General features: G+C 44.4%; 1 protein-coding gene across 3 annotated transcripts in view; it reads left to right on the top strand.

Moving 5' to 3' along the window:
- STARD9 (StAR related lipid transfer domain containing 9) overlaps nucleotides 1–12292 on the top strand; it is a 196253-nt gene that overhangs the window by 112418 nt on the left and 71543 nt on the right. For all 3 annotated transcript variants that reach the window (XM_056545834.1, XM_056545833.1, XM_056545835.1), the window contains 2 exons: nucleotides 9035–9104; nucleotides 12202–12274. In XM_056545834.1, the coding sequence (XP_056401809.1) occupies nucleotides 9035–9104; nucleotides 12202–12274 (143 nt within the window). The remainder of the gene's footprint in view (nucleotides 1–9034; nucleotides 9105–12201; nucleotides 12275–12292) is intronic.

Genomic DNA, 12292 nt, shown 5'->3' with positions numbered 1-12292 from the left:
GAGCAACAGTGTCTCTTCCAAGAAAAGCTGTTCTGTAGTGTCTTAAAACAAATAAGAAAAATTATTGTGTCTCATGCTAATTTTCAGAATGCATATTAACTGTAATACACTACTTACAAAGTTAAATGTCTGTAGATTTTAGATGGGAAACGTGTTTTTATGGATAAATAAATAATAAAGGAATAATTAATCAAGACTGATGAATACAGAATTAGTCTACCTTGCGCTGTGTGGGTACACACCGTATACTACTAAACCATGCAGACTTGTACTTGATGTTGCATGCTGCTCTTCACTCTATAAATAAGTGTAAGGCTGCTTTCACACTATAAAATTCATCCGTTAAAAGATTCGTTATAAATGTCCGTTAGAAAAGCTTTAAAAACGGATGTTAAATGTCCGTTACAAAGTCCCATTCAAGTCTATGGGATTTTTTGATTATCCATTAAGACCCGTTATGGCCCGTCATGAATAACGGACGTTAATTGTGACGGAAGAAAAAACGGCACATGCACAATTTTATCTCCCGTCACAAGAAACGGGTAAATTAACGGCCGTTATTTTTAACATTGAAGTCTATGGCAAACGGATGACCCTTTATGTCATCCGTTTGCACCTGGTTTATAATATCTGTTATTACTTCTGAGCATGCTCAGAAGAGGTGAGATCAGCAGACTCCTGCAGTGCTGAGGGGCTACTACTACTCCCATCGTGGAACAGACTTGTTTCCATGATGGGAGTAGTAATTCTCCGGCTGCGGGAGTCTGCCGGTGGCTGGGGAGGCTACATTAGTGTTTATACTACAACCACCATCATGGAACAGACCCTGTAGTTGTAGTACAGGGGCTGAGGGATTGATTGCACCGGGTCTCAATTCTGAGACCCGATGCAATTAGAAGTTATTAAACAGGGGAACAGGAGGCATGCTGCGCTGCCCTGCGATGTACGATGTATTTACTCTACTTTCATTTTTAAATTCCCCGCCGGTAGCCCTGAATGGCCGGTACTGAGGAGCCATTCAGGGCTCCCGCCGGGGTTTTCAAATAGAAGCGCTACGGTGGGGTATATATCTGGCCCCCACAGTGCTTCTATATACCTTGTCCCCCCCCCCACAGCGCATTTATATGTGTTCCCCCCGCAGCGCATATATATATATATATATTGTCCCCCGCAGCGCATTTATATATTGTCCCCCCCCCGCAGCGCATATATATGTTACCCCCGCAGCTCTATCATAAGCCCCTGGCAGCGCTATAAATGAAAAGTATTCTACAGCACCGCATCTGGCTGGGGCGATGCGCTGCTGAAAAAATACTTGTCATTCATAGCACTGCAGCGGCATCTGTATATAGATGCGCTGCAGGGGTCAGACATATATCCATATGTCTGGCCCCACAGCGCTTCTATAATCAAATGCCTACGCAGCGCTATGAATGAAAAGTGTTCTACAGCAGCGCATCTGGCCGGCCAGATGCACTGTTGTAGAATCCTTTTCATTATTAGCGCTTCCAAGGCATTTCATTATAGAAGCGCTGTGGTGGCCAGACATATGGATATATGTCTGCCAGGGGCTTATTATAGCGCTGTGGGGGGAACATATATATGCACTGCGGGGGGGGACACTATATATAAGTGCGTTGCGGGGGACAATATATAAATGCGTTGCGGGGGACAATATATTTAGAAGCACTGTGGGAGCCAGATATAACCCCCTCCAGGGATTCTATATATCTTTCCCCACCGCAGCGCTTCTATTTGAAAACTCCGCCGGGAGCCCTGAATGGCTCCTCAGTACCGGCCATTCAGGGCTCCAGGGATGTTAGAACGGGTCTTAACGGATGAATATTTATTCAGCCTTTTGCACCCTTTATTTCATCCGTTATTATACAGTGGGGATCAAAAGTTTGGGCACCCCAGGTAAAAATTTGTATTAATGTGCATAAAGAAGCCAAGGAAAGATGGAAAAATCTCCAAAAGGCATCAAATTACAGATTAGACATTCTTATAATATGTCAACAAAAGTTAGATTTTATTTCCATAATTCACACTTATAATAACAGAAAACAAAAAAATGGCGTCTGCAAAAGATTGGGCACCCTGCAGAGTTAATATCTTGTACTGCCCCCTTTGGCAAGTATCACAGCTTGTAAATGCATTTTGTAGCCAGCCAAGAGTCTTTCAATTCTTGTTTGAGATAACTTTGCCCATTCTTCCTTACAAAAGTCTTCCAGTTCTTTGAGATTTCTGGGCTGTCTGTCACGCACTGCTCTTGGTCTATCCATAGATTTTTACGCCTCTTGATGTAATCCCCCGTGGATTTCGAGGTGTGTTTAGGATCATTATCCATTTGTAGAAGCCATCCTCTCTTTAACTTCAGCTTTTTCACAGATGGCATCAAGTTAGCATCCAAAATTTGCTGAAATTTTATTGAATCTATTTTTCCTTCTACTCGTGAGATGTTCCCTGTGCCACTGGCTGCAATACAACCCCAAAGCATGATTGATCCACCCCCATTCTTAACAGTTGGACAGAGGTTCTTTTCATTAAATTCTGTTCCCCTTCTTCTCCAAATGTACCTTTGCTCATTCTGGCCGAAAAGTTAAATTTAACCTCATCGGTCCACAGAACTTGTTTCAAAAATGCATCAGGCTTGTCTATATGTTCATTTGCAAACTTAAAACGCTGATTTTTGTGGTGAGGACGTAGAAGAGGTTTTCTTCTGATGACTTTTCCATGAAGACCATATTTGTACAAGTATCTCTTTATAGTGGAATAGTGTACACAACTCCAGTGTCTGCCAGATCTTTCTGGAGGGATTGTGCAGTCAAACATGGGGTTTGAACTGTTTTTCTCACAATCCTGCAAACTGTTCTGTCTGATATTTTTCTTGAACTTCCAGATCTTGCTTTAACTTCCACTGTTCCTGATGATTGCCATTTCTTAATTACATTCCGAACAGAGGATATTGACATCTGAAAACATTTTGCTATCTTCTTATAGCCTTCTCCAGCTTTGTGAGTGTCAATTATTTTCAGGTTCAGATTTCTAGTCAACTGCTTAGAAGAACCCATGGTGCTGATTGTTGGGGCAAGGTCAGATGAGTGTGTGATATTTCTACTGTATGATGTAAAACAGTAACATTTTACGCATTCAGCGCATGACAGTGTGGTAAACATTTGGATGAATAGAAGTATTTGTGAAACATCTTCTTCTCCTAAAGGCTTTTTGCTAATACTAAGAATTAGAAGCACATGGACTTGCCGTCATTTTTGTACACAGCCTTGTTCATCTGAAAACTAAAAATAATGTACATAAAGGAACATTGTGAATAGGTAATAAAAAAATATTTGAAAAAGTTGTGATGCTGAACTGGTGCACAAGCCAGATAGGAGAAAGGAAAATGCTGCAGTAGACTACATGGTTCTGACACTTAGTACAAAGTGTTGGAAAAGCATCATGATGTTGATGCATTTCTGCATCAGTCGGGGCACCAGTTTTTGCATCAGTTGTGTTGTCCCTTTTTGCTTAAAAAAAAAAGTGATCCTGATGGATCTAATACATGGGAACCCAACCTTACATGCCACAATCTTTAGAGGGTCCTACTAAGGGAACAAGAAAGGATTGCAGAAGCAAGGGCCCCAAACCTCAGGCTCCTGGGGTCCCTGGGGTGAATTATAAGCTGTATACGGGGGGCTTTCCTAAGTCCCTCAGCTGTCCCCCCCCCCCCCCCTTGTTGTGGCCAGTTACCTGGGGCTTGCCTGGTGTTGGGTCAGCTTACTTGCCTCCCCTGATGTTCGCAGCAGAAGGTATGGTGTCTCGCGCTGAGGAGTCACCTTGTGAAGATCGTGTGCACTCGCGTGTGGAGCGCGGCTATGTCTTGTAAGTTCTAGCTTGCTGTGGAACGCTGGGTGCAGCAATATGGCGGAGGGAGGTTGTGCGCAGCCTCGGTGTCAGCCGCAGTGCTCAGGCGCATGCGCAATAGCTGGGCGGGGATAAAAGCCTGCACTGCCACTGAGAAACTGCGCTCAGCAAGCGCAGCAGGTTTCTCAGTCGGCAAAGGTACATTTCTGTGGTGTAATTAGTGCTTCTGAGTGAACTCCCTATATGTCTGATTTATTATGAATAGGTTTTTAATGAAACCTTTAATATTTGTTCTTCCTTAGATTCTTGAAGGAAATATAGAAAAGGCGGGGTTCTGTATCCCAAGTTTGTGGCGTCCTGTGTTGAGGTTCCTGTGTACTGCGGCATCATCATCATGCCACCAGTACACAGGAACCTCCACACAGGACGCCACAAACTTTATATTGTGGACCTGAAGAAGGCGTGAGAGCACTCTGAAACGCGTTGTCCAGTTGTACCTTTTATGTACGAATAAAAATCATCCTGTGTACCTTCTGGCCTATCGGTTTCATTTAACAGTAGCGCTTGGGATACAGAACCCCCGCCTTTTCTGTACTTCCCTTCCTATATAGCCTTGCCGTTGCCCTGCCCTGGGCACAACAGACAAGGGGGTACCAAGCAAAAGAAAACAGATCAGGAGCCAGACTGCGTTCCACCCCTTCAGCTTTCGAGGATTGGGAAAATCCCCCTGAGGTGAATTTGGCAGCAGCCTGCCTGGCCATGAAAGCTATATTTCCATCTGGGGAGTCTACTATGCTAGCAGACCAAATGGAAAGAAAGGCGGATCTGCTGTGTAAGAAAACGTACGGGTCAGCGGTCAGAGCAGAAGACCTGAGGAAGGTGGAGGAGGCAGGTGAAGGGACCTCTGTCCACCATTCTGGATGATCGGATCCCCGCGGCAGCGCTGCAGGCGTTCCGATCATCCATTTTAGTGACTGCACTGCTGCAGATGCCGTGATCTGTATTGATTACGGCATCTGAGGAGTTAATGGCAAACATCAGCGCGATCGCAAGGAGGAGCACTGCCAGTGCCCTGCAAAATGACCTCCAGCAGGCCACAAATGTGTATGTGTCCACTCAAACGATCAGAAACAGACTCCATGAGGCTGGAATTAGGGCCGACGTCCACAGGTGGGGGTTGTGCCTACAGCCCAACACCGTGCAGAATGTTTGGAATTTGCCAGAGAACACCAACATTTGCAAATTCGCCACTGGCGCCCTGTGCTCTTCACAGATGAAAGCAGGTTCACACTAAGCACATGTGACAGACGTGACGGAGCCTGGAGATGCCGTGAATGTTCTGCTGCCTGCAACATCCTCCAGCATGACCGGTTTGGCGGTGGGTCAGTAATGGTGTGGGGTGGCATTTCTTTGGGGGGCCGCACAGCCCTCCATGTGCTTTCTAGAGGTAGCCTGACTGACATTAGGTACCGAGATGAGATCCTCAGACCCCTTGTGGTGCAGTTTGCCCTGGGTTCCTCCCAATGCAAGACAATGCTAGACCTCATGTGGCTGGAGTGTGTCAGCAGTGTGTTAGCATTGATGCTATGGACTGGCCCGTCCGTTCCCCAGAACTGAATCCGATTGAGCACATCTGGGACATCATGTCTCGCTCCATCCACCAATGCAAAGTTGCACCATAGACTGTCCAGGAGTTGGCAGATGCTTTAGTCCAGGTCTGGGAGGACATCCCTCAGGAGACCATCCGCCACCTCATCAGGAGCATGCCCAGGCATTGTAGGGAGGTCATACGGGCACGTGGAGGCCACACACACTACTGAGCCTCATTTTGACTTGTTTTAAAGGGTAGCTCCCACCATCCCTTTTTTTCCCTCTCTGTCCCTGCCTATTTCCCATCTATCCCTAACCTCCTCCCTGCCTATTTTTATTTTTTTTTACTATATAAAAAATGCAGTTTTGTCTGCCTGGTAGTGTGCTCACTACCAGACAGACTTCCCCAGCAGGCGTGACGGCACTGATGCCTGCTGGGGCTGACTTCCGCCCTTAGTTCATCTACAGCTGTTTCACCACTTCAACTCCCAGCTTGCCCTGACATCTATTGGCTGTCAGGGCATGCTGGGAGTTGTAGTGGGGAAAAACTGGAGGCACCCTGTGTTAAAAACAATACATGGCCCCGACGCAACCCAAATCCCGCTACCCCTCCCCTTAACCCCGCTACCCGAACACCCCCCCCCCAACTAACCACCCCACCCCCCAGACATACCAGGACAGAGCAGCGACGGGATTCCGGGAGGCGGGGCCGGCGTGCAAGGCCAGGGAGCAGGGGAGCCAATGCGCGCTTCTTCTGTTCTCAGTGCTCGCTCCCGCCTGTTTGATTGACAGGTGGGAGCAGGCACCACAGTGAGGGAATTCCGACTCATTCCCAGGCTTCAATGAGTCGAAATTCACTAGTGACGTCACTGCCGAATGCATTCGGCCACTAGGAGGTGATTTTAAACTGTTTTAAAATCACTTTTTTTTAATTAAAGTATATTAGAGATATGTTGTAGTACTTAAATACTACAACATATCAATTTTTTTATTTCTTGACAGTGCCCATTTAAGGACATTACATAAAGTTGGATCAGCCTGTAGTGGGGTTTTCCACTTTGATTTTGAGTGTGACTCCATATCCAGACCTCCATGGGTTGATAAATTTGATTTCCATTGATAATTTTTGTGTGATTTTGTTGTCAGCGCATTCAACTATGTAAAGAAGAAAGTATTTCATACGATTAGTTCATTCATTCAGATCTAGGGTGTTTTATCTTAGTGTTCCCTTTATTTTTTTGAGCAGTGTATATATATATATATATATATATATATATATATATATATAAAAACCAGATACAGGCGCAGCACTCCAACAAAATAAGTGATTTAATGTCTCACGTCAGCATTACAACGTTTCAGCTCCTCCTGGAGCCTTTTTCAAGCATGCTTGAAAAAGGCTCCAGGAGGAGCTGAAACGTTGTAATGCTGACATGAGACATTAAATCACTTATTTTGTTGGAGTGCTGCGCCTGTATCTGGTTTTTATCTTGGATGGACTCTGATCAAGTCCTTTGGGACGCTGGCACCAATTTTTTGGTTGGACTGGATAAGTAGTGCTGCTTTATTTTGGGATTATATATATATATATATATTATATATATGTAAAAGAACAAAGTTGCTGCGACACACAAGGCATAGTGTTTTTATTCCAACTGCTACATTTCAGCCGCCCATGCGGCCTTTTTCAAACACTTTTCACAAGTGCTTGAAAAAGGCCGCATGGGTGGCTGAAACTTAGCAATTGGAATAAAAACCGCTTGATACTACGCCTTGTGTGCCGCAGCAACTTTGCTCTTTTGTATAGCCTTGTGGACCCCGGACCTGGCACCTTTTGGCTGCGTGCACCTATCTACTATATTTTGAGGTGCGGCCCACCCTTCTTCTTTTATATATATATATATATATATATATATATATATATGTAAAGAAACATGCGCAAAATTCAGATTAAGTAAAAAAATTAACATTCTGGGTAAAATTGCGCAAATATACAGTAAGATTTGCCGCTCCTGTATCTAATGAACCGGCTGTTAATTTACTTAGACTTGTAAAAGTCGTTCCATTTTCCAAGTGTTTCAATTACCCAAAAAAGTCTGGAACGAGGCAGTCTAGAGTGTCATTCCAGACATCTCTAGGGAATTGAAACACCTGGAGAATGAAACGACTTTTACGAGACTAAGGGAATTTGCTCAGCGATGTCAGGCACCGTGTAGAGATGGTGCTTGGATATTAAGTGTCCTGTGCAAAAGCTATACTGGGCCCTCAACCTAACTCAGTGTTTCACAACCAGGGTGCTTCAAAACTACCTTTGGCTGTCTAGGCAGGCTGGGAGTTGTAGTTTTGCAACAAACAGAGGCACCCTGGTTGAAAAAAGCTGACCTAACTGTATAACTTCACAACCACTGTAGCTTAAAAGATAGGCTAAAGAGAATTTATATACTTTCAAATATATCCATCCTGCATGATTGCATTGTTGTGAATTAAGAGCCAGTTATTTTTCCACCCATTTATACAGCTGGTACTGTGGCCATCTCTAGGATTGACACTGTATGTGAATATAGGAATACAACAAAATACAGTGACCCCCCCCGACAAATGATAATTTCAACATGCGATGGCCTCTCAGAGGCCATCGCATGTTGAAGGCAGCATCAACATATGAAGCTTTTGTATGTCGGGGCCATCGCATAAACGGCTATCTGGCAGCGCTGACTGCTTCAGCTGCCGCCGGATAGCCGTTTACCGTGCCCCGTGTGGTCCGCTGACGATCACTTACCTGTCCTCGGGGCTCCAGCGCGTTCTCTTCAGGATCCCCTCCATCGTCGGCGCTCTCCATCGTCGTCATCACGATATCAAGGATGCTGGGGAAGCAGAGGCCTTGCTGGAGTGTCAGGGACACCCGGGGGACGCAGTGACAGCGATGGAAGGCGACATCCAGGGCAGAGTTGACAGTCCGGAGCGGCGGGGACAGGGGACTACAACTTCCTATAACAGTGGTCTTCAACCTGCGGACCTCCAGATGTTGTAAAACTACAACTCCCAGCATGCCCGGACAGCCAACGGCTGTCCGGGCATGCTGAGTGTTGTAGTTTTGCAACATCTGGAGGTCTGCAGGTTGTAGACCACTGTCCTATACTTTACATTGCACGGATCCCTCAACATACGATGGTTTCAACAAACGATGGTCCATTTGGAACGGATTACCATCGTATGTTGAGGGTATATGGGGCTATTTGTTCCCCACACTATATAAATGTCTAAATACTTGTAATAGTACGAAGGCTACAGTTTACCTGTGTAAAGGCTCTGATTGTGATAGCATACTGCCCCCTAGTGGGAAAAAAATATCTGAAACAACTGAACTAAAGCAGAAGTGTAGGTGGCCCCTATTAGTATTACTCCTTTTATGTTTTATATATGTAGAGATGGAAAAAAAAATTTTTACAATGTTTATGTTTTACATTAACCAATGGATGACTTTCTTTCTTTTCGAATGAATAATTTTGTGTCCTATCATTGCTGTTCTCTGTAATCTGGTAATATCTTAATCAATCATTTTTCTTTTTGTTATATAAAATAGGACTATCACAGCATGTAGTTACTGAATATGAACAAGTTGTTGCTCTTCTAGAGCAAGGCATGGAAAACAGGTAACATCTCAATAAACAATTCATGTTTATTTTTCTTTATCATAACTCTTACAGGTTTATTAACATTCTAGTGCAGTGAGTATGAGTTTATTGACTTTCTTGTTTTTTTCATCAGACTGTCTGGATTGCTTGTTGTATATTTCATTTATTTTTTTTGTAGGCTTTGTTATACTTTTTGTCCTTTTGATGTTTCAGGATTATTTTCTATACTACTGTTTTGCTGTAAAAGCATTCAATAATTTTATTAAACATAAAGGGGTTCTGTGGCATGAACATTTAATAAAAATATTTAAATGTTAATTAAAAATTAAAACACTTTGACAGAATGTAAAAGTATTTATATAGATCTTTGTTTTATACACTGGTCTTAAAGAGCTGTTCCGCATGATAAAGTTATTGTAAAACAAAAAGAATAAAAATCCTGTACTCACTTGTCACTGATCACCTGCCATTGCTGTCTCATAATGCATGCAATGTCAGGCTGCTGCTTCCAAAGCCGGCAGGATATTGTCATGTATCAAAAGAGGCATGGACTCAAGGGACAGGGACATAATACTCCCCCTTTATAAAACATTGGTACGGCCTTACCTGGAATATGCTGTTCAGTTTTGGGCACCAGTCCATAAAAGGGACACTGCGGAGTTGGAAAGGGTGCAGAGACGCGCGACTAAACTAATATGGGGCATGGAACATCTTAGCTATGAGGAGCGATTAAAGGAGTTACAATTGTTTAGTCTTGAGAAGAGACGTTTAAGGGGGGATATGATAAACGTATATAAGTATATTAATGGCCCATACAAAAAATATGGAGAAAAACTGTTCCAGGTTAAACCCCCCCAAAGGACGAGGGGGCACTCCCTCCGTCTGGAGAAGAAAAAGTTTAGTCTCAAGGGGCGACACGCCTTCTTTACCGTGAGGACTGTGAATTTATGGAACGGTCTACCTCAGGAACTGGTCACAGCAGGAACAATTAACAGCTTTAAAACAGGATTAGATACATTCCTGGAACAAAATAAGATTAATGCTTATGAAGAAATATAAAATCTCATCCCTTCCCCAATATCGCGCCACACCCCTACCCCTTAATTCCCTGGTTGAACTTGATGGACATATGTCTTTTTTCAACCGTACTAACTATGTAACTATGTAACTATAATTGCCTGTATCCACTGCTGAGCACTGCATTGTCTCCTCTTTTCTTACATAGGAATTGCCTGCTCAGTCAATCAGAGGCTCAGACAGGTCACAACTACAGCCAGTATTTGGCTGAGTGGACATTTCCTATGTGGCAAGAGTAGAGCAAGAATACTTAGCAGCAGGGAATGGCACTAGCTTGGGATCAGCAGCAGGGGAGTACAGGTTTTTTTAAATCTCTTTTTGAGTGTAAAACGTTACAAGACTTAGATGCACTAAAATATGTTAGAAGGTAAATGTCTCTTAATACAAATGAAACGTCTGTGGCTGGCTGTCTGCCTTTGGACTGAAAGGTACATCAACTTTTAGGGTACGTTCCCACACGGCGTATTTTGCTGCGTATTTGCTGCGTATTTGGTGCTGCGTATTTTCCTACCCATTGACTTTAACAGAGAAAATTTAAATACGCAGCAGCAAATATGCAGCAAATACGCCGTGTGGGAATGTACCCTTAGAGTAGATTTCAACTGTAATTCATGACAATTTCTAGGGTACCGTATATACTCGAGTATAAGCAGAGTTTTTCAGCACGATTTTTGCTGAAAACTCCCCCCTCGGCTTATACTCGAGTGAACTCTCCAACTGTCAATCCTTTCTCAGTGTTCTTCAACCTGCGGACCTCCAGATGTTGCAAAACTACAACTCCCAGCATGCCCGGACAGCCATCGGCTGGAGTTGTAGTTTTGAAACCTCTGGAGGTCCGCAGGTTGAAGACCACTGGCCTTCGTCATCATCCAGACCCGCCATTTAGTTTTCTACTCACCTCCCCTCGGTGGGAAGGAAGGGTGAGATGGTCCAGGCCATCTATGCTGCAGGGACCGGGGAGGGTTAGTCGTTCCGGGCTGTACATTTTCTCAGGGAGGGCCCTCTTCTCCGCGCTCCGGTCCTGCCCCGGACTAGTGACGTTACCTTGATGCCGCCGCACAGGGACATTCATTTGCAGCCTGCGCATGAACGTCCCTGTGCGTTGTCGTCATGACAACGTCACTAGTCCGGGGCAGGCGTGGAGAAGAGGGCCCCCCCCGGTGAAAATGGACAGCCCGGAACGACTAACCCTCCCCACCGGACGGTCCATGCAGTATAGATGGCCTGGACCAGCTCACCCTTCCTTCCCACCGAGGGGAGGTGAGTAGAAAACTAAAGGGGGGGGGGGTCTGGATGATGACGAAGGCCGCAGAGGTATTCAACCTGCGGACCTCCAGAGGTTTCAAAACAACAACTCCCAGCATGCCCGGACAGCCGATGGCTGTCCGGGCATGCTGGGAGTTGTAGTTTAGCAATGTCTGGAGGTCCGCAGGTTGAAGACCACTGATGAAGGGATTGACAGGCGGTGATGATGAAGGGGGGGGGGGGATGATGACGGGGGTCTGGATGATGACATGGGGGGATGATGTATTTCCCACCCTAGGCTTATAGTTGAGTCAATAACTCTTCCTGGGTTTTTGGGGTGAAATTAGGGGCCTCGGCTTATATTCGGGTCAGCTTATACTCAAGTATATACGGTAAATAATACTGTGTGTGTGTCAGGCTGTAGAAGGCCCAACTACTTCTAAGAACTCCACTTTTAATAAGTATGAACAGCAGAGAAAACAGACAGAAAATTGCATATTTGTGCACAGATGAAGCTTCCCCAACAATTAGCAACTTTTGTATGCCAGAAAACTGGCATGTGTGTCAAAATATAGCTATACCCATACTTTACCTTTATATCTTGTTGTAAATCCATAGTTAGAGCAATGTCCATAGACGTCTATGTGTTTGTGTAATCAATACATAAAATTGTCTCAATAGTACCAAATAGGTATACTTTTTGGATAATTGTTTTTAAAATGAGTAGTGAATGTTCAAATCACATTTATACGTTCAAGTGTTGGATAATTGTGATTGTTGTCTTTTACTGTAGAATAACAGCAGCTACCCATATCCATGATGCCAGCAGCCGTTCTCATGCCATCTTTACCATCCAGTACACACAGGTAAGTGCTGCAAAATGC

This window comes from Hyla sarda, chromosome 11, assembly GCF_029499605.1.
Source record: "Hyla sarda isolate aHylSar1 chromosome 11, aHylSar1.hap1, whole genome shotgun sequence".
NCBI classification, from domain to species: Eukaryota; Metazoa; Chordata; class Amphibia; order Anura; family Hylidae; genus Hyla; species Hyla sarda.
This window is presented reverse-complemented; position numbering and strand designations above follow the sequence as displayed.